A 24,188-nucleotide genomic window follows, 5' to 3' on the forward strand; every position below is an offset into this window, starting at 1 on the left:
CCAGTTCGCGCCCGCGAGCATTTGCGAGTGAAGTGTAGGGCTGGGAATCGATTCCAAAAAGAATCGATTCCGATGCGTTGGGAATCGAGAGTCAAGGGGAATCGACTCTCCATTCAGAGCCGTTTTCAGTTCAGCAAAGCTAATCTATGGGCGCCTCTCAAACGAAAGGCTGCATCATACGAAGGCTACATATCTCGGCTGCTGTCATTAAACGCCGCTGAACGTCGATTCACGAAAATAAACTTGAAATAAAAAGTAAAAGAGTCGGTACTGAGCTCGTCTGAGTTTGAGGATGCACCCTTCCGTTGAGCATCCATTAATTTGCCTCTTGCTCGCTAATAGTGATCAGAAGTGTGCACTCCTTGTTCAGTTCATGCAATAACGCATGTCCACTGCTGCGCTGTGGGCTGTGACTAATTTCATGGGCAATGCAGCAAAATTACAATTTAAATGCAGAAATGTATCTTTTTTTTTTTTTTTTAAATAACGCTTCATATTATGACAAGGCTATTTTCTAAGACATGTATATCCTACACTCATGGTATTTCCTCCGATCTAAAAAAACAAGAATCGAAAACAACAGTGAGTCAAAGGAAAATTTTCGTTATCGAACAGCCCTAGTGAAGTGCAGACGGCAATGCGGGAGAGGTGCGTCTGACTCCGGGATACTTTTACACTGTTGCCGCGGGTTATTTTTCAAGTTAGTGGTTGTGCTCTATTTAATGCTCCATTTAATATTTGGTTTTGTGCTGATAATCCTATTGGTATATTTTACATGCTAATGATAGGAATATATCTTTTGATGTGATTGGCTGCTGAAGTTTGTGACGTAGCCAAAAAAAAAAAAAAAAAAAAGGGCTGTTTCAAACCACTACAGTTTTAAGAAGAACAGGGAGATTTTAAATTTTAGAATCAAATTCAAGTACTTCAAGCACCTTGTACGAACCCTGCGTAATCGTACCAGTGGCAAACTGAAAATGCTAAAATGGCTTGCCATATGTCCCTGGCATGCTAAGGTCTTACTATGTGTGTGTGTGTGTGTGTGTGTTTGTTAGTTTAATCCAGTATTAAAAAGATCTGATCAATGTTCTTGATCTATTATGATCTTGTACATTAGAAAGAGTACATTCGACATTTAAAAATTTATGCATTTATGCAAATTGTCAACCGCAGAACATCCCTCACGTTTCTCAAAATCCTTTAATATGCTATATTAGTTTGAAAACACTAATTCTTTTCAGTTTTGCACCAGGCATGCTTTGCATACTCAAAGAAGAGGACACGACTCTTGTTTAATTGTTTGTTCCGTTTATAAATACCATTTTGATATCATAATCTCTATAATCTTTCTCAACTTGTAACTCTTGAGATAGAGAGAGTGTAGACAGAAATCGGCATGGGTCACAAAGGAAAATAAACCTGTAAGGCTGAATGACTCGTACATGAGCGAGCAGTCCAACTGGAGTGTATGTGCTTGAACAAGTGTAGATGTTACAGCAAACACAGCAATGCTGTGTTTAAACAGAAAAGAACAGGAAAAGCTCTTTGGGCCGATGCGATGGCGGGTATGAGTGTGTGGATATCTGAAAAGAAAGAGGGCTGAAACGTTCTGGAGCTGTAATGGAGTGCAACGGGACAGTATGAAATGTAAAGAGTAGTGAACTAAAAAAATAAATCTAAAAAAAAAAAACAAAGAATCAGAAACACTTATTCTTGAAACAGAATTAAAACATACTAAACAACTTGGCAGTTTCTCTGAGAAGATTAAAAACGGTTACAATGGCACAAACAACATATGGAGGATTAAAGGACACAGGGACACATCCACGAGTTCAAATTAGTTTTTATACAGACACCTTGAATAAACCAAAGCCAAAAAACAAAAGAAAAAAAAATAAACGAATGGTTGAAATCTGTCAGAGATTGCCGCCCATTCCGTCCCTGGGCTCGGACTTGTGGGTAAGGGGGAAAAAGGATGGAGGGTACAGACACAGGTTGGCACAACATCACCAGAGCAAGGCGCGTGTCATGGTGCCACAGAGGCCGAAGCCAGGTTACGCTCTTCTCCAGACCAGTTTGAACCAGTTTACCTCAGTATTGGCAGCCGCTAGTTCATTCTGTCCTGGAGTAGGCCAAGGTTGGTTATGTGATGATGGTGGCTGTCACAGAAATGATTTTCGCTAGTTCTTTTTTTTCTTTTCTCGTTTTCACATAGAGAGAGAGAGGTTCGGAGGTTTTCTTTCCCCATGACGACAGTATTAGTTCACTTTCTCCTGGAAGATGTAGAGGTTGTTGGTGGTTGCCACGGCGATGATATTTTCCTGCGGGTGCCAGGCGGTGTGTAGGATCTTCTTGTTGAAGTCCAGGCTGTCCACGCTGATCTCATCCTTCTTTCGCTTGCCGCCCGCGCAAACCCTGCGCGGCTTCAGGACCTGCCGGGGCTTGCAGCTCTCGCGCGAAGCCTCCAGGGTGACGTCCCGCCGCTGGGTGCGGTCCAACATTCGGAAGAAGTTGTTGTAGGATCCAGTCATCACCACGCTGGGAAAAAAAAAATGATTGGAATTTTATATAAGCACAATAAAATGCTATGTTAAAAACAATGCTAGTATTACAAAATATAACATTAAAAGGTGTATAAATCACTTGCTTTTCTAAAGAAACACTGTTCAACAGTAACACCAGCAGGTAAAGTTACAGCGGTCCACAGTCCGTGTCTCTCTTGCCTCCCTGAGAGCATTGAGTTTTAACAGACCCCCTAAAGTGTGCAGTGAGTTTGGTGGGGGGTAATTGAGATGAAGGGGAGAAAGTCATGTGAGAGGAGGCAATGCCTCCATTGTGATATGACTGGTTATGATCGTCTGTGATTGGTTCATGCGATAAATCCCACCTCTTGGGTTTGTGCGTGTTCCATGTTTGCGAATCAGTCTGAATGAACAATATAATGGCGTTAATGGGAAGACTAATTAAAATTAAGTAAACAACTCACACTTAGATATAACCACTTTATGATGTCAAAAGACTTAAAATGGCATGAAAACATGATCTGTAAGAGTTTTTAGTGAGTAATCATCTCTGTCTGTTACCAATATTTACCGAGCTTTGATGACTGATAATCCGAAAAATTCAAAAATAGTTAAAAGTTAACTATTAAAAAGAATAGCTGAACAAAGTTCAAAAACACAATATATTGTTTAAATCATTACTGCCTTGAGTTATTATTTTGGAATAAATATATAATGCTTAAAAACACTAATTTGATGAGATTCATACTTGGCTTTAACAAATAAAATACTGATGACACTGTTGATGTAGAAAGTGTTGTCAAACAATCACTAATAAATCGCATCCCAAAAAGTTTTTGTTCACATAATATGTGCAAATATACTGTGTATATATTATGTATATATAAATACACACACATACAGTATATATTTAGAAAATATTAACATCTATTTACATGTATATATTAAAATCAGATTATCGGTACTGCATTTAAATATTTTTAATATATAATTTTTCTTAAATATATACGTGCGTGTGCGTGTGTGTGTGTGTGTGTGCGTGTGTGTACATACATATATATATATATATATATATATATATATATATATATATATATATATATAGCTGGATCATGAATGATTTGCGCAAACATAGATGCATTTATATAGATCAGGAGGTGCATTCTCTTCACAAACAAATGTAATCCACTGCATCTTCAGCGGCTCAGATGTCAGGAGTAAATGACAACCACTATGTTCATTATTACATCCAGCAACACAACACCTCAATCGCTCAATCGGAGATATTTTATTCTAAGTTACATCCCTGCTCCGGCATCGAAACAATGGAGGTCGGACCATTACAGCTGATTTAAGGCGGGTCTGAGGTAAGACGCTCATGTCAATCAACTATTGTGGGAGTGCCCTCTGTCGGTGCGACGCCACACCGACAGGCATCTGAGAATGGCTCGATTTGAAAAAGGGAATATTATTTTTACATTATCATCATTATAGGGTAGATTTGTACATACCCTGCCAACACACATTAATGTTCAAACAACATGTGAAAGTGAACCTTGCATTTGATGATCCCTTTAACGTCATTACTGTATTTTTATGTTAAGTTCTGCCGTCCACAGCTGCGCCAGTTCCATTCATTTCATAAAATTGTATAAAATATATTAAAAATCAAAAATATTATTGCAATTTAAAATGACTGTTTTCTACTCAATACATTTCCAAAAGTAATTTATTCCAATGATGCAAATTAATTTTCAGCATCATTATTCCAGTCTTCTGTGTCACATGATCCTTCAGAAATCATTCTAATATGCTGATTTGCTGTTCAAGAAATATTTTTTATTATTCTTCATTATTATTAATGTTGAAAACAGCTGTGCTGCTTCATATTTTTGTGGAAACTGTAATATATTGTATTCAGATTGTAGCAGCATTTTGTGGGGAAGTAGTAGTTTAGTACTGGAAGAACAACAGAGCACCTTTTTTATCCCGCTGACAAATGTAGTTTAGTCAGCAGCTGCTTCCAGACACTCTCGTAGACCCATATTTTGCTGACACTTTTATATGAGTCTGAGAGTTTAAGATAGTGGTACTTTTAAGTGTTTACATTATACTCCTCTATTATGTAAATGATATAATACAGACTTGTGAAGGGTCTAACCTGTCATTTCCGTTCCAGCAGCATTCGAATTTGTCAAAGATGCAGTCGTTCTCATAGAGAGAGCACAACTTACTCCTGAGGTACTCGTGAACCTGCGGAAGACAAACACACAACCTTCAGTAAAAACTTGAACTGCTGTGTCAGAGGCAATAACTCAACCTGATGCTAATGTACAGTACAATGACAGAAATATCTGGGTGAGTCAAGATACTCCCAATTGGCTGAGGCAAAACTGCCGACTTACAGGTTCAACCTTAATCCTACACTTTTGAACAGTGCAGGTAGCGCCCCCTAATGTTGACTAAAGTAGTCTTTTTATACACATACTGGAATTTTCTGTTTGGAATAGAAAGAATAATTCTCCATGGCCTCCATTGAGAATTTCCTACGGGTTTTTATAGTGGGAATTTTTAATTCATGAATAAAATAAAGTCAGTGGTAAGCAAAATTTGATGATACTTAGATGTTATGTTGTAAAACACAACTGTACACATTCACACTACAAACATACATTTCAAATAATGAACATAACTACTAAAAAAAAAAATTCACATTTTCAGTATGTGTGTAATTTATGTAAAACATCCATTGCAACGTAAAAGGCTGATTCGCTGCTCAAGAATAATTTCTTATGAATTTCAATGCTGAAAACAGTCGGTGGCTAGAAAGTATGTGTTCGCATATGTCCGTGTACACACACACACTTTTAAAGAACTCTCAAGGCTGCATTTACTTGATCAGAAAATACTGAAAAAAAAAAACAGCAATATTGTGAAATATTATTACAGTTTAAAATAGCAGTTCTCTATTTTAATGTACTTTAAAATGTAATTTATTCCTGTGATGCAAAGCTGAATTGTCTTCAGTGTCACATGATCCTTCAGAAATCATTCTAATACGTGGATTTGTTCATTTCATTTTAATTGTCGGAATCAGTTGCGCTGCTTAATGTTTTTTTTGGAACTCGTGATTCTTTGTTTAGGATTCTCTGATGAATAAAAAAAATTAAAATAATAGCATTTATTCAAAATAGAAATCTCTAACAATAAGTCTTTGCTATCACTTTTTATCAAATTAACACATTCTTGGTGAATATTAATTAAAACAAAAAAATTAAAAAAAAATACAAGAATAAAAATTTACTGACTACAAACTTTTCAAAGGCAGTTTATATTGTTACAAAAGATTTCCATTTTAAATAAAATGCCACTCTTTTAACTTTTTAAAAAATCCTGAAAAAAAGTATCACAGGTTCTAACTTAATATTAAGCAGCAAAACAGTTATCAACAGTGATAATAAATCAGCATATTAGAATGATTTATGAAGGATCATGAGACACTGAAGACTGGAATAATGATGCTGAAAATTCAGCTTTGCATCACAGGAATAAATTATATTTTTAAATATATTCACATAGAAAAGAGTTATTTTACATTGAAATAATATTTTACAATATTACTGTTTTTTTTATGGATTTCTGATCAAATAAATGCAGCATTGACAAGCATACGAAACACCTTATATATATGTGTGTGTGTGTGTGTGTGTTGTAGATATATAAACAGTTGCAAAATCACTATTTGTGACCCTATTCCACAAAAACAGTCACAACTGCAAAACTGAGATTTATACATCATCTGAAAGCTGAATAAATAAGCTTTTCATTGATGTATGGTTTGATGTATAGGACAATATTTGGCCGAGATGCAACTATTTGAAAATCTGGTATCTAAGAGAATAAAAAAAATGAAACAGACAAAATCGTCTTTAAAGTTCTTAGCAATGCATATTACTAATCAAAAATGAAGTTTTGATATATTTACTGTATGGAACATGATCTTTATTTAATATCCTAATGATTTTTGGAATAAAAGAAAAATCAATTATATTGTCACATTCAACATATTTTTGGCTATTGCTTCAAATATACCCATGCTACTTATGGCTGGTTTTGTGATCCAAGGTCACATTTAAATAAATAAGAATTATTTACATTTTATTTTTTGGGTGACTTATCCCTTTAATAGTTTTTTTTTTTAATTTGGAAATTTGAATGTAGTACTATTATTATTATTTTAGTGAAATGAAACAATAAATAAGAACAGTGTTTGTACAGTTACTGTAAAATGAAATTCCAGGACTTTCAAGGACTTCAAGCACTGCTTTCAGGCCTTAAATTTCAAAAGGTCAAATTAAAGTATTTTAAGCACTTTAAAGGAACACTCCACTTTTTTGAAAATAGGCTCATTGTCCAACTCCCCTAGAGTTGAGTTTTACCATTTTTGAATCCATTCAGCCGATCTCTGGGTCTGGCGGTAGCACTTTTAGCATAGATCATTGAATCTGATTAGACCAATAGCATCTCGTTCAAAAATGACCATATATAATGACGACATTTTTCCTATTTAAAACTTGACTCTTCTGTAGTTACATTGTGTACTAAGAGTGATGGAAAATGAAAAGTTGTGATGTTCTAGGTCGATATGTCTAGGAACTATACTCTCATTCTGGCGTTATAATCAAGGAACTTTGCTGCCGTACCATGGACATGATATTACGCAGAGCCTGAAAGTGACCGACACTAAGTTTATGCAGATGCGTAATATCATTGCGCCTGCTGCACCCATGGTACGGCAGCAAAGTTCCTTGATTATTACGCCAAAATGAGAGTATAGTTCCTAGCCATATCGACCTAGAACATCACAACTTTTCATTTTCCATCACTCTTAGTACACAATGTAACTACAGAAGAGTCAAGTTTTAAATAGGAAAAATATGGAAACTCTTTGGTCATTTTTGAGTGAGATGCTAACGGTCTAATCGGATTCAATGATCTATGCTAAACTATGCTAAAAGTGCTACCACCAGACCTAGAGATCGGCTGAACGGATTAGAAAACGGTAAAACTCAACTGTTTAACTCTAGGGGAGTTGGAAAATTAGCCTATTTTCAAAAAAAGTGGAGTGTTCCTTTAAGCACCTTGTATGAACCCTGTAAGAAACAAAAACTGCCAGTACATGGTGGTAAATGTCTTAACGAGTAAGTCATTCATTCATTTGACTTGTTCAAAAGGCCAATTCAATCAGTAAATGTTCATGAATGGGCCACTGAATCATTGGTTCACCCGATTAGTTCAAAACGTGGATTCATTCAGAAATTGTGAGTTGCTCGAAGATGCACAACAGCTCTGCTGTGGCTTTATAGCTAATATTTTCATTGGAAAAATGACAAAAACAAACGAAGATCACTGTAGCTAGCTACCCTGTCCAATTATGAACACACCTGGTATGTCTCAACAGGTCGATTCTCCATGTTGAGATCCCAGATTTTGACAGACAGGTAGTCTCGGGTCATCATGTAGCGGCCATTGTGACTGAACTTCACGTCTGAGATGGAGGAGATGATTTCAGAAAAGAAAGAGCGGTTGCTTGGATCCTCAGGCTCCTCGAACACTAAACAAAGCAGAGGAGAAACAAAAAACATTATATGACTAACACACATCACAGTATTTAAAAAACAATGAAATTCAAAGCGTCATTGGATGAAATGGCACATATGACGTGGTCAGCTCATATAACTCACATTTAGAGTGCTTGTCACAAAGTGCTGATGCACGCATGTCACACAGGCGGATGGTGCCTTTGCTGCTGCTGTAGACAAACGTGTTACATTGGTGAGGGTGGAACTCAGCGGCTGTGATCACCTCCGTCAGCTCCTCCATGTTGGCTGGTTTTATGTCCACAATGTCTGATGCAGAGTTAAAGCCATATAACACCACTAAACTGACACAGAGATTTCAACTAGACATTCCCAACCCAAATCAATGCAATACCCAACAACAAAGGGTTTAATGCTCCAAAATACTTCCTATTTCACTTTATAGGATACTAAAGCTGCGGTCTGTGATCTCTAAGTGCCACAGGTTGATGCGCAGGTCGTCTGCAGACAGATAGGTCTCGTTGTCGCTGTTGACCGAGATGGAGTTGATGTGGTAGGTGTGGGCGTTGGCAAAGACCCGCCGCGGACTGGCCTCCACCATGAGATCCATAGGCCTGAATACTGGCACCTGCACAAAGAGTTCACAGGGTTATTTGACAATTTAACAGAACATAATGGTTTTTATGAATATGTAAGAGGCACGGAAAGCAAAAACAAAATTATGTCTATTTGGTTTTGTAATCTTGGTTACGTCATGTGGACAAGCGTGCGTGACTCACTCGTAGAGTTGTGATGGTAGTAGCATCTCTGTAGCGCCCATCCTCCTCTTTCAGATTGTATCCCTCTGGTCTCTTGTCACGTTCACTGATCTTCCACAACTTTATGGTTTTATCTGCAACCGAAAGTACAGAATAACGTCATCTTCCGATGTAGGACCAGCCCTCTGACTCATGCTGAAAATAACTGTGAGCCACAAAAAAAAAAAAAAAAAAAAAAAAAAAAAAAAAAAAAACCAAGCCTATTTCCATGTTTAACAAGAGCTAGTTTGACTGGCAAAGTGAACCTAGTTGACATTTCACCAAATTCTGAAAACATCTGGACATTTTTCCCACATCTAATTTGAACTCTGTCCCACAAATATCTTCCTCCAGTATGTGGGTGAGCAGAAGATCGGCACTCAGTCTATTCAAGAGTCTTAAATACACACTGGTTGCATAACACGTCGGAGAGTTCGTATTTTTAGACAGCATGGAGACGCATCAGTGAGTCAGGGAAAAATCTGGAGAATTAGCAGAGCTCACATCAACTCACACAAGCTATTATATGCATCTCCAGTTGAAAATATGGATTTGGTACTGACTGTATTTTAAGCATAAATCAGTCTGTACAGTGCTGAAATTTTAAACCCAAAGAAGTAACTACAAAGATTAAGTAATCTTTAACATTTCAATTAAAAAAAAACAAAAAAACCCCCCACTAAATCCCAGCATGCATTGCCATATGAATAAATTATGCATTAGTTTGTGTTATAGGATGGCTATTTTGCTGATTGCAAAGACTGAAACATTTCCTTGATCTTAAGAGTCATATAAAACCATATAAGAAATAAATGTTAATAAAAATAATAAATAAAAGCTTTGTGTTGCTAATTGGTCACTTGTAAAATAAAATAAATAATAAATAAACTAGACGGACATTTAATTTTTTAGCTAAAAAATTTTTTTTTTTTTTTTTTTTTTTTTTTTCATAGTTTAACAAATGCACCTTTTTTTTACCATACAGTCCTAATAATGAATAATAAATGTAATAATCAATTGTTTCGGTATGAATTGTTTCTACAAAAGTCCGACATTATATTACAATCGTTTACTTATTTTAGATTAATTTGTTTTTATTTATTTATTTATTTATTTAAAGAATTTCACAACTATTTTTTTACTTTAATTATTAAATAGACAAATCTCTTTTTTGGATAATTGTTTAATTAGAAGGTTTTATTTTGCTTTTCTTTCATAGTAAATTACATAACTTAGAATTTAGAATTAGATATGTACTTTTCTTTTTAAATTATAAACTGCATTTTTTTTGAAGGACTGTTGAATTAGAAGTTATTTTGCTTTTCTTTAATTATAAACATAACATCTTTAGAAGAATTTTCAAATTACATTTGTACATTTTTTGTATTATGAATTGCATTTTTTTGGAGAATTTTTTAATTAGATTTGTACATTTTTTATTCTAAACTGCATTTTTTTTGGAGAATTTTTGAATTAAAAGATTTTATTTTGCTTTTCTATTATTACAAATTACACACCGTTTGTGGGAGAATTTTAGAATTAAATTTGTACTCATTTTTAAATTAAAAATGGCATTTTTTGGAGAATGTTTGATGATTTTATTTTGCTTTTCTTTCATAAATTGCATATCTTTTGGGAGAATTTTTGAATTACAAGATTTTATTTTACTTTTCTATAATTAAAAATTACATACTGTTTGTGGGAAAATTTTAGAATTAAATTTTTACTTTTTTTTAATTCTAAACTGCATTTATTGGAGAATTTTTGAATTACAAGATTTTATTTTACTTTTCTATAATTACAAATTACATACCGTTTGTGGGAGAATTTTAGAAATAAATTTGTACATTTGTACATTTTTTTTATTATAAATAGGATTTCTTGGAGTTCTTCAAATTAAAATTATTTTGCTTTTATTTAATTATAAATTACATAACGTTTTTGAGAATTTTGGAATTAGATTTGTTTTTTTAAATTACAAATTGCATTTTTTGGAGAATTTTTGAATTAGATGATTTTATTTTGCTTTTCTTTCATAAATTACGTAACTTTTTTGGGAGAATTTTAGAATTAAATTTGTACTTTTTTATTATAAACTGCATTTTTGGAGAAGGTTTGAGTTACAATATTTTATTTTGCTTTCCTTTAATTACAGATTACATAATGTTTTTAGGAGAATTTTCAAATTACATTTGTACTTTTTTTTTTAATTGCATTTTTTGGAGAACTTTCAAATGAGAAGTTTTTATTTTGCTTTTCTTACATAACTTTTTTTGGGGAGAATTTTAAATTAGAAAAATATAAATGACATAATCTAGCATTTTTATATCTAACAAATCCCCAGCACCTCCATTGTGAACCCCTAGGTTATGTATTACCCTTCATCCTTCTGTAGAATAAGGAGCTCTGATTGGTTTGTGTGACTGCGCTCACAGTAAGACTCCACAGAGCCCCAGCGCTCTACTAACCATTTGTGGACAACAAAAATTGCGCCGCGTTCTTCTGTGGTAGCCAGCGGATCTTGTTAATCTTTTCCTCGATTTCCAAGCTCTTCAGGTAGTCGAACTCAGGCTCGTGGCTCTGAAATGTGCTGTAAACATTGTATTCACTACGGCACTGTGGCTGACTCTTGTTCTGGAAAAAGAGAAGCACATTTCTGTGAGAAAGACGTAAGTGGGAACGAAAGCGGACATAATGTTACTATGAAATCGCCTGATCCTTCACCTCAGTCTCTTGCTGGAAGATGACAACTCGACCGCCTTTATCCCCTGTGGCTAGCAGCTCCCCTGAGTGGTTGAACTCCACAGTAGAGATGATGTCGGCTGTAGAAACAGACGTGCACACAACATCTGTCAGATTTCATCCACCCTCGTCCCCCCAAAAGAGACACACAACTGATCCATCTCAACAGCCACTGGGATCTTGCCAAAACACCCATAGCAGTCCTAATTTAATGTGCGATTTACTTCAAACATATTTAGCCTCAAATGTCAGAGAGCCACTGACTGAATCTTTAAATAAAAAGGCACATCTGTAACCCAGATTCGTACAACAATACATGCTCCTGAGAAAGATGTCTCAGTCATCGATGGACTCTAGACTGACTCACAGCAATTTAACCCTTTATAAACCAGTAGAGCAGAAGAGCGAAGGAGAAAAGAAGAAAGTAAAGGCCCTTTGTGTAAGTCTGTCCACCCTGAGGGCCAAATCGCTAAGAAAGTCACCAAATCAGGCCAGAAGACATGGATAAGAAGCCTGCAAAATACAAACTGGAGACTTAAGAGAGAAGTTCACTTCCAGAACAAAAAATTGCAGATAATTTACTCATCCAAGATGTTTGTGTCTTTTTTTTCTTTGGTCGTAAAGAAATTATTTTTTTTGAGGAACACATTTCAAGATTTCTCTCTATATAGAGGACTTCAATGACGCCTGTGAGTTTGAACTTCCAAAATGCAGTTTAAATGTGGCTTTAAAGGGCTCTAAATGTTCCCAACAGAGGAAGAAGGGTCTTACCTAGCGGAGTGATCAGTTATTTTCTTTAAAAAAAAAAAAACAAACAAAAAAAAAACAAAAAAAAATTTTTCTTGTCTAGCTCTGCGCAAACTCTGTGTATTCCGGGTCAATACAGTTACGGTGTGTCGAAAAACTCCCATCTCCTTTTCTCCATCCTACATCGCTGTTTCACTTTTTTCATAAAGGGAGTTTGATCTTCTTTGCATGTTCACTCTGTAAACACTGGGTTGGTACTTCTGCAGTGATGTAGGTATGATGATTTTATTATTATATTATAAATTACACAACATTTTTGGGAGAATTTTAGACTTAGATTTGTACTTTTTTTTAATTATAAATTTCATATTTTGGAGAATTTTAGAGTTAGAGGTTTTTATTTAGCTTTTCTTCCATTTCAAATTACATAACTTTTTTCGGAACATTTTACCGTTAGATTTGTACTTTATGCATTGTATTTAAAAAAAATATAGAATTACAAAGTTTAATTTTGCTTTTCTTTAATTCTAAATTATATAATGTTTCTGGGAACATTTTAGAATTGTATTTTTACTTTTTTTCCTCCTAAAAATTTCCCTTTTTTGGTTTAAAATATTAAAATTAAACGTTTTTATTTTGCTTTTCTTCAATTATGAATTAAATAATGTTTTTGGGAGAATTTTACAATTAGATGTGTTTTATGCATTGCATTAAAAAAATACAGAATTAAAAGGTTTCATTTTGATTTTCTTGAATTATAAATTACATAACTTTTTTGGAAAATTTCTTCAATTATGAATTAAATGTTTTTGGGAAATTTTTAGAATTAGATTTGTACTTTTTTTTTAATTATAAATAGCATATTTTGGATTTTTTTTTAATTAGACGTTTTTATTTTTCTTGAATTATAAATTACATAACTTTTTTGGAAAATTTCTTCAATTATGAATTAAATGTTTTTGGGAAATTTTTAGAATTAGATTTGTACTTTTTTTTTTAATTATAAATAGCATATTTTGGATTTTTTTTTAATTAGACGTTTTTATTTTTCTTTAATTATAAATTACATAACTTTTTTTGGAGAAATTTAAAATTAGAAAATTATGAATTACATAATCTGACATCTTTATATGTAATAAATCCCCAGCATTTCTATTATTAACATTAATGTGAAACCCAGAGGTTATGTATTTTCCTTTATTAAACTAAGAAGATGACTGGGTCTGTACTTTTGCAGCGATGTAGGGTGAATTTGAAGTTGGAGGAGAAAATGAAATGGGAGTTGTGATATATCCTAAGTGTCTTAAACCGAAATACACAGAGTTAACACAGAGCTAGACAAGACGAGCATTTGAGGTAAAAAAAAAAATAATAATAAAAATAAAAAAATAATAATATAAATATAAATATAAATAAATAAATAAATATATATATAGTCTTGATAAGTCATCTTGAACATCTTGGATGACAAGGGGGTGAGTAAATTCTCAATAAATGTTTGTTCTGGAAGTGACCTTCTATTTTAAGGTAAAAATCTGCTCGGACTATGGTATGCACAAGAACCTTCTTATTCATGTGCCATCAGGAAGTATTACAAATCTGCAGCTATAAGTGAGAAGCAGTAGGGCTGGATGATATATTGATAAATATTTATGTATTGTATTCTGCATTTGTGTATAGTTCACCCAAAATGAAAGTTTAAATATTTAATTTAAGATTTTATTTAAACAAAAGCCAGATCAATGCACATATAGAATGCATCAAATATGTTAAACCCACTAAGCCTCCATTGTTATTAGTAACTATCACACTAATTAATAAAGTTTTTAAATGTAAGTTGTCAGGAAGAGAGTGCAAATGTGTGTGTCAACTACAATTCTGTATTTTTACCTAAGCAAAACTATAAATATTTCTGATCTGGCTGAAGAACAGTACTTTTTGTTAACTGTTCATCACATGCATTAGATGTAATCCTGGCTTCATTTGGAGAATTGTGTGAGTATTGTATTGTGAGATCTGTACTGTGTGTTGAAGCAACTCATGACATGAGTGTACCGTTACATCCCTATATTCTATATTTTGTCTGTAATATAATTAACCAACGTCATGAATAGTATGACATTTTTGGGTCATGAAGTTTACTGAAAATAGACTGGCGTCAGTAGACTAGCTTCTCATCTAGACCACTTTTCAGTATTTTTGCAATGATTTTGAGGGAAAATCTGTTGGTGGATTTAAACATGGAAAAATGTGTTTACTATGGGGAGTCTTATATACATACACATATCCATATCTATATATATTATATATCTATATCTATCTATCTATATATATATATATATATGTATTAGATATATATATATATATATATATACACACACACATAATGATTAAGTATATTTGTAAGCCATTGCTAATCAACATACATAGAATATGAGTACACAATATACTGTCTGCCTCATTCTATGATAAGAAGCCACGTCAGATCACAAAAGTTATTTCAAACACTCGACTGATGCTCTGAAGTAAAGATAAGTTAGAATGTTCTCTTATGTTGGACGACAAGTTTAGAAAGGCTTATCTTTGCATTTCATTATAAGGGAAGATGCTCTGCAAGTGTTGCTTTTTTAAATATAAACAGGATGGCGTTTCCTCATCTCAGCATGTGAAATCACGGATGCGCACATAGCAAATTTCAAGAGAAATAAACCAAGGAAATTATTTAAATCCAAAACCGAAAAACCGCAATTCACAAGCGCGTGGATGTCGTACTGAACGGTTCGATATTGTATTGAGTATTGTGACATCCCTAACTGTTATGATATAAAATATTAAGGGTGCATATTAAAATTATTGCAGATACTCATAAGCAGATTATTTTTCTCACATGATGGCTGATAACTGATAAATGCACATGTTCAATTAAATATACAATAGATAAAAAGACCCTAGAATACTGACTGATATCAAAAGTAACTGATATATAGTACATCTCTATTTGCATTTTACTTTAAAGATTTGTCTGACTGTTTGGTTCCAATAGTGGATGAATGAGCCCTTTCAAATAATTCTGTATATGGGCCATTCTACAGAACTGATGTAAACTGCTGTCCTACAAACAAAAGACACATTTAAAAAGCATTTAAGTATTCAAATCTTCGATGTTCACTAAGATTCTTATTATCTAGTGAAACCCGTAATTATTTTTAAAATATCAGCAAGCTTAATATAAAAATCATCATTAATTGGGTACTTTAAAATTTGAAAATTTGAAATAATTTCTGTACTTTTTTTCCTCCATTGTTGTTTTTAAAAGCATCTTTTTAATTCTTTTAAAAAGTGAATTAAAAAAAAATATATATATATATATATATATATATATATATATATATATATATATATATATAAATAAATAAACACACACACACATTATATTTTCTTTGTAAATGAAAAAAAACTTTACATTAAAAAAAAAAAAAAAAAAAAAGTCCTGCGTTTTTCAAGTCACTCATGAAACAGTCCATTGGCTGAGACTGATATTAACTACACTCCTACATTTATAATCATCATTGTTTCGGTACTGACAAAAGGGAACAGTCTTCATATTTAGATAAAATAAAGTTTTAGTGCAGTTATGCAATTTTATTTGTATTTTAGTACATTTTAGTATGAAAGTTAAAATTCTATGTGATGTAGTCACTACCAAAACATTACTGTCACTACTGAAAATGTGCAGTCACTACCGAAACATGGAATGTTTTGCCAAAAATTAAGTATAATGAATTATCAACTAAGATGTTATGATATTTTTGGTTTAATGTATATTCAAACTAATGAATCTTTAAGGTTGAAATCATATGATCAACTTTTTGCCTTTTACAAAGAAAAATTGGATACAAAATACAACAAATCTTATAAACCACACTCGAAATAGTTAAAATTGTAACTGTTATTGATTTGCCTCTGAAAACTTTTTAATAAAGTAGAAAAATATATATTACAAGGAAGGTATAAGCAATATCTTAATTTACACAATTTGCATTCATACACATTTTCTTTTTTTAAAAAGACATCTTTTTCAAGACGTTTCCAACTCTGTCTTTTGACCGGTTCTGTAGAATGGTCCAAAACAGAACACAATGAAAAAGCTGCTTATCTAGCTATATCACCAGGCCCTCTGTGCTGAATAATCTCAGTTATGCTAGACAAATCAACATCAATAACCATCAACAATAATAGAATTCAAGGCTCACAATCAGCTTTAGCATAAACATGCTTCTAACTCAGAAATCATGATCCAGCCTTATGCAACTGATCCATAAGCACATTTCACAGCCAAGCTAATATAGGCACAACTGGACAGAGCAAGAGCAGTTTCTTAAAGCAGCTTACAAGCAAAGTGCTCTGCATTGCGGGAAACGTAACATGCATACAAGCTTGAATGTGTCTGAACTCAATCAACTGGCTGCTAGAGACAAAGTGTGCTGCAGGACTCTTGGAGAATAAAGTCTGATGAATTAAAGGTCATATAACGGTCTCTCACTTGACATCCTGCTGTTGACAGGAAACTAGACCGATGTGTCAAGCTGTTGCCTTCACCATTGACTAGAACTATTAATAAGCATGACAATAGGTGTGCCCCAATTCATTTATGCACTTATGCACATTTTGTAGTGTTCACACTACAAATAATAAGATCACTTGAAATCTCGGGTTGATGCACTAACCAAAAATACAAAACCTGCAAGTCACAGTTTTCCATACATAGAAGAATAAAAAGGAATGGGAGAATCAGACTGGATGCTGGAGGACAAAATAACCATCTTAAAGACAATATAGACTGGAAAAGTGACTTTTACACTTATTGGTTCTACAAATATTTTCCCCCCCATTTACTTTTTCCATAGGGATTTTAAAAAACGGTCTTCATTGAAGAGTTATAAGCCATGAACCAAACCAACCACCTACACGGTGAAATACAAAATTACAACCATTGATTTGAAGCAAAAAGGACTGTGCACTTAATGGCACTAAAGGAAAAAAAAGCTACAACCCCATGAAGCATTGCAAATGACAATCAAATTAAAAACAATGGTGAATTATAAAACTATTCATTTAAAATTGTTGATTTACTTCTATAGAAACTATATTTTAAATTTATTGAGACCCACTCGATTATGTAATTTACCAGAACTCAGTGACTGGTGTAATTTTCTGCACAGCATCATGGGTAATGTAGTTTTCCCATTGAATTCTGCTGCTAAATGCAATTATTTAAAAAAATAAGCTGAAATAATGTGAACAGATGGCTTCAACAAGAACGCATACCATTGATTAACAACCTTGGAGCTCACACCAGCTCTGTCATTCAAGGTTTATAAGTTATCATTAAAAATCAGTTAGCCTGTGGAGAAAAATGAATGTTTTTTTTTTTTTTTTTTTTTTTTAACTTCTGGATCCTTAGTGTTGCAGTCTATAGTGTCTGCCATGTCACTGTGGACATGCTATTGTTTTTTGCACACTTTTGACTATCCCAATGAAGTCTGGTTCTGGACAGGAAGTGATTAATCAGAAAGGTACTCACCTTCGGCTACGTCATCATCGATCGCCCCTTTCACTTGCGAAAAGCACCACTGCACATCGTTTCCCCCGCCTCCGGCTCCTGAAACCATACAAGCCGGTTAAAGTTTGCCATTTCATCACAAACACACAAAAAAACAATGCAAAAATACCGTCTACAATCGCAGTAATCCATATCAAATTTAAATGACAGCTCTTGCATCATTTTTTAATGAGAGAGGAGAAACGCACTGAGGCAACTCCCGAGTGGCCGTTTAAGGCTGCGCCAAACTGGTTGGGTTTGTTCACGAGACAAGTGGCTACAGGAGACCCAATAAGAGGAACAACAACCGCCCTAGTATGACTTGGGCTAGCAGAGGTGTGAAGTTTTTGAGTAACAGTACTTCATTATTATACTTGAGTATAATTTTGCACTTTAAACAGCCAATCAAATGTATTTTAGTGTGAATACAATAAAACAAGATTCTTTTTAGAACAACAGTGCACCAAAAAAATAGAATAATAACAATAATAATCATAATAATAATAAAAAGTACAGGTCACAAGATTTCAATGTGTTTTAAAGAATTTTCCTCTGCTCACCAAGCCGGCATTTATTTGATCAAAATTACAGCAAAACTGTAATTATTATTCTTAATATTATTCTTACAATTTAGAATAAGTGCTATCTGTTTGAATACATTTTAAAAAAATTTCAGCATCATTACTGCAGTCCTCAGTGTCACATGATCCTACAGAAATCATTCTAATATGCTGATTTGCTGTTCAAGAAACATTTATTATTATCATCATCATCATTAATATGTATAACAGTTGAGTAGATTTTTACAGGATTCTTTAATAGGACGATCAGCATTTATCTGAAATGAAAAAAAAAAAAAAAAAAAAAAGTGCAACATTATACACTATACCATTCAAAAGCTTGGAGTCAATGTAATATTTTTTTTTTTTTTTTTAGAATTAATACCTTTATTTAGCAAGGATGCTTTAAATTGACCAGACGTGAAGAAAAAGGCATTTATAATTTTACAAAAGATAAACGCTGTTCTTTTAAACTCTCTATTCATTAAAGAAACCTAAACATGCTACTCAGCTGTTTTTAACATAATAATAATTAAATTAATAATAATAATAATAATAATAATAATAATAATAATAATGTTTTTGAGCAGCAAATCAGAAAATTAGAATGATTTCTGAAGGATCTTGTGACTGATACTAAATGATACTAAAAAAAAAAAAAAAAAAAAAAAAAAAAAAAAAAAAAATCAGCTTTGAAATCAGAGGAAGAAATTACATTTTTAAAAATTATTCAAACAGGAAACAGATTTTAAAAGGTAAAAATATTTAAAAAATTCAAAAACGTTTGACCGGTAGCATATAATCAAGAAGAATAAGATTTTTATATAAATAAAATTATATATATTATATTTATATATATATATATATAAACACACACACTATACATACATATCCAAATATATATATATACATATACACACACACACACACATATACATATATATATATATATATATATATATATATATATATATATATATATATATATATATAATGTATGTATAGTGTGTGTATATATATATATATATATATACATACATATATGACAAACATAATCTACACTGTATCTTGTCAAAAGTAAAAAAAAAAAAAAAAAAAAAAAAAAAAGCATTATTAACATTTTTTTTGCTATATACACAGACTTTCTGACAGTATGTGAATTTCTTTGTACATTTTGCACCCGCGAATACTACTTTAGTTTTTTAGTTGTTTTTTTTTTTTTTTAATCTATATTATATAGCAATATATATAATAAAACATTATTATATTCATTAAACCCATAATTGGCAATAAAAGCGTATCTGTCTATAGAGGTTTGATTTTTTTCCTCCTCAAATCTGTGCCCAGTGCCGTATAAGTGAATCCTCCCACCCTTCTCGTCACGACTGATCTGACCGATTCCTGTTCTGTGAATAACGTTAAGTCCCATGGATTGAAATTTCATAACCAGGGACGCATTAGTGTTTGTCATCGCTGCAGATGACGGTGGTTTTAGCGGTTTTAAGTCACAGTGGGAAGCGCGCGGCGGTTTGACTGCACATGACTCTGCAGATGCCGGTTAAAGTTCGCTACTTTAATGGAGCTGATTTAAAGAGGCCGAGATGTCGAGCACATTCATTCATCGGCCCGGATGATACACATACACAGAGGGCGACAACCATGACACGCTACCCAATGCCTATTCATTTTTACAACCGACATATTAAAAATCACGTAGCCCGACCGCGCATCCCTGCTAACAAATGATGAGTGGGTTTAGCGGGACAGATTCCCACGCAAATGCAGCTCATCAGTGCACCATCCCGAACTCTGCGCTATTCGTGATCAGAGAGAAGCCACGGTGCTCAGATCATCGCAACATTACGAATAAACCCCGATCGAAATCAGTTTTGCCGATTTGCTGGCTAACTGGAGGGAAACGAGGCAGCTAAGTGGCTAGGCTACTGTCAGTGGAGCAATAATGCCGATGATGGTTTCAGTACAACCGCTGCGCTCACTGTAACAAATAGAAGCGATTGCTACAATAAAATCAATTTAGTACAATCCTTGCTTGAGCAGCTCATAAACTTGCCAAGTTACCTGCCATGGCGAGAGTGGCGATGTCGGACCCTAGTCTTGATAAGCAGTGTGAAGGCAGCGACCAGAGCAAGATTTCCAAGAGAGTCGCCGGAAATGCAGTTTTTCAAAATAAAAGCGCCCTGAAAAATGGAACAGAAAAGCAATAGATTTATTAGTGAAAGTGAGTGATTATCAGATTGATAGCGAGATTCCCTGCAAGTAAACACAGGTAGGTAAGGAAAACAAACTGACAAAAGTCCTCCTGGTGTTTCTCTTGTCCTTCCTTTACACAAGGAACCTTTCACAAGGAATCTTGGGAGTACCAAAAGTCACCTGTTTTTTTTTTTTTCTATAATAGTTTTCTAGGAGACACTTCTAGGGTCCTGTCTGTACACATGCATTCATAAATTACACTCCCGGATGATTTTAAAGAAATCTCTTCTGCTCACCAAGTACAGCAAAAACAATAAAATCGTAAAATATTTTTCTATTTAAAATAACTGCTTCGTGTTTGAATACATTTTAAAATGTAATTTATTCCTGTGATCAAAGCTGCATTTTCAGCATCATTACGCCAGTCTTCAGTGTCACATGATCCTACAGAAATCATTCTAATATGCTGATTTGCTGTTCAAGAAACATTTATTATTATCATCAATATTTAAAACAGTTGAGTACATTTTTTTCAAGATTCTTTGATGAATAGAAAGATCCAAAGATCAGCATCTACATGAAATAAAAAGCTTTTGTGACATTATACACTTTACCATTCAAAAGGCTGGAGTCAGTATCATTTATTTATTTTTTTGAAAACATTTATTTATTTAGCAAGGATGCTTTAAATTGGTCAAAAGTGATGATAAAGACATTTATGTTACAAAAGATTTATTTTCAGAGCTTTCTATTCATCAAAGAAACCCGAAAAAATTCTACTCAGCTATTTTTTAACATTAATAACAATAATAATTATAATAATAATGTTATTTGAGCAGCAAATCAGAAACTTGGAATGATTTCCGAAGGATCATGTGACGAGTAACGATGCTAAATAACAGCTTTGAAATCACAGGAATAAATTACAGTTTAAAATTAGAAAAAAGTTATTTTAAATAGTACAAATATTTCAAAAGATTACTGTTTTGGCTGTACTTCGGATCAAATAAATGCAGGCTTGGTGAGCAGAAGAGGAAAAAATCATTAAAAATCTTACTCTTCAAAAACGTTTGACTGGTAGTGTATATATTTTCACAATGCAATGTCTCTGGAAATCTGTACTGCCTACTGTACTTGTGTTTTCATGCACTTTATTTAACATTGCTGATGTTTTTGCAGCTGGCAGGGCTGATACATTATTTATCAAAAACTTATTAGTGATAAATGATACTGAAATATTGATACTGAAGGTAAATGATGCCAAAGAGCTTCCTATGACAGGCATCTCTAGTGTTTAGTTTTAATTGCCACAGTGCAGTAGAGCAATGCCCACTTTATTATATCTTAAAGATGCTTAAAAATGCATGATGTGCCAACATTAAATGTTCCTTTTAATTTTCATAAAAACAAAACACTAAAAAATACTTAAAAACTTTAACGTTGCTTCACAGTATATAATTATAAATTAAAAAAAATAAATTTAAATTATACATTAATCAATCTGCCATAAATCTATTAATTTTTTAACAAATCTATTATTAATAAATGACACTGAGATCTTAAAACTGAAGGGAACGTAAACCAAAGATTACATATATACATATATTTTCTTGAAATCAACTTGAATTTTAAAGTGCAATTAATTTAGATTATTAATATAAAAAAAAAAAAACTGAACTACACCATTCTGAAAACAAAATAACGTTATGTTACATTACATAAAAGTAACATTATTTTGTTACTTTTATTTTATAACAATGTAGATTGTGAGGTAATTCCCTAAAGTATTAATATTTAAAATGTAGGCATGTTAAAACTTACAACGATGTGTATTTGAAACTTTACTAAAAGCTTAGATTACTCGAGCTGTATTTTGAAGGAAAATCACGCTTTCAGGCCCGCTATGGCGTCACTTCCGGCTCTTACCTTCGCTTGCTGCTGCTAATTTTTGGTATCAGAACTGTCCCGATAACTTTGCCTGATTGATTTTATTGCAAGCAGGTCGTCTGGGAATGGATGAAGACGCACCTCGGAAAGACGCTCTTTTCGGTAGTCCTTTCGTTCACGCTTAAATCTTAAGATGCTAAGACTTTCTTCCTGCAACCCACCCTCCTCACAGCTCTATCCTCCTACACTTCTCTCAACATTCAAAATGGCGCAACCCCGCCCTGGAGTGACGTAATCGGCACTGGCCATTCATTACTGGATGCTGGGGGGTGATGACGTAACTACGGTGATTTTGCTTGGCTGTGTGGGCGGTTATGAAATTATACACAAACCACTAGGGACGTAACGGAACACCAGCATTCAGCCTATATATAATCATAATGTGGTTAAACGTTTGTGTAAAAATAGTTTTAGATTTTACATGTGTGTGTGGAGATTATAAATTAGAGATACATCTATAAATACTTGATTTTTTCCCTTTAAAATATCGTTAATCTTAATCGCTCAAAATTTAGGAATATTAGCTGTAGGTTATACCACTGTTCATTGCATTTCATCAAAAACCTTTATTTTGTGGAAAACACAGTGATCAAAATTAGAGAACAGTATCCACTGTAGCACCATTCTAAATTTGGAGGGTTACTAGTTTCTCACACTGCACTGGTGTGATCATGGTCCGCTCCTTTTCCACTTTCTTCCATAGTTTGGTAACTGTAGCGGGTTTCTTAGCCGTAACTTTGTCGTCAAAGAGATTTTCAGTTGGGTTTAGATCAGGACTCTGGGCCGGCCATTTCAATATTTCAATGTTTTTTGCTTCAAGGAACTGCTTTACCCATTTTGAGATGAGGCGGAGGCATTGTCTTGCATGAAAATTGCAGGCTGACTGGGAGATGCTCGCAGGAAAGGAACTGCATGTTGCTGAAGGAGCTTCTGATAAACATTTGCATTCTTTCTGCCATGTATCTGTATAAGAGGCCCAAATCCTGCTGCAGAAAACATCCCTCAAACCTTGACACTTCCTCCTCCGCCTTTCACTGAGTTCTTTACGCACTTGGACTTCAGTCTTTCCTCAGTTTGACGCCGAACAAAATGTTCCCCATCAGACCCAAGTAATTTAAGTTTGCTCTCATCACTAAAGTGAACTTTGGAGCAGTTCTTCTCTCTCCACACAACATGCTCCTCAGGTGAGCTTAGACTTTTGATTCTTTCTGCTGATGAGAGGTTTGGTCACTGCAGAGGTCACATTTAGTCTGATTTCTATTAAACATGCAAAGACAGATCCTTACCCTGTTTAGGGTTGAACTGGCTAGCAATTCCGGCTGCAGTGTTGAACCCATTCCCCATTGAGAGTTTCTGCATTATCCTGTCTTCTCGTGCATTTGTCTTACGTGGACGACCAGCTTTTTTGGGGGACTTGAATAAATTTGTGTCATTGTAAACCTGCAATATTAAAGGAGAAG

General features: G+C 33.7%; 1 protein-coding gene across 2 annotated transcripts; it reads right to left on the reverse strand.

The window, feature by feature from the left end:
• Nucleotides 1–1,825: 1,825 nt before the first annotated feature.
• On the reverse strand, nt 1,826–22,941 carry ppp2r2ab (protein phosphatase 2, regulatory subunit B, alpha b). 2 transcript variants are annotated; one of them, XM_051120444.1, is made up of 11 exons: nt 22,810–22,941; nt 20,650–20,768; nt 17,993–18,070; nt 11,644–11,741; nt 11,388–11,553; nt 8,902–9,014; nt 8,573–8,750; nt 8,267–8,431; nt 7,967–8,136; nt 4,684–4,775; nt 1,826–2,538 (listed from the first exon to the last, which is right to left on the reverse strand). In XM_051120444.1, exons 2-11 carry the CDS (start codon nt 20,654–20,656, stop codon nt 2,259–2,261), a joined length of 1,347 nt encoding a protein of 448 aa, XP_050976401.1. In that variant the 5' UTR covers nt 20,657–20,768; nt 22,810–22,941; the 3' UTR covers nt 1,826–2,258. The 2 variants fall into 2 exon arrangements, with proteins under 2 accessions (XP_050976401.1, XP_050976400.1); XM_051120443.1 differs by having other exon boundaries at nt 22,708–22,936.
• Nucleotides 22,942–24,188: the final 1,247 nt, after the last annotated feature.

The sequence above is a fragment of the Labeo rohita genome, chromosome 10 (genome assembly GCF_022985175.1).
Source record: "Labeo rohita strain BAU-BD-2019 chromosome 10, IGBB_LRoh.1.0, whole genome shotgun sequence".
Taxonomy (NCBI): domain Eukaryota; kingdom Metazoa; phylum Chordata; class Actinopteri; order Cypriniformes; family Cyprinidae; genus Labeo; species Labeo rohita.

Bases quoted from the DNA above. Each gene is read 5' to 3' on its own strand.
- ppp2r2ab (XM_051120444.1), bottom strand. The intron at 9,015-11,387 runs GTTAGTAGAGCG...TTTCGGTTGCAG, and splicing joins ATTTTTGTTGTCCACAAATG to ATAAAACCATAAAGTTGTGG. The intron at 8,751-8,901 runs GTGAGTCACGCA...CTCTTTGTGCAG, and splicing joins CTACCATCACAACTCTACGA to GTGCCAGTATTCAGGCCTAT.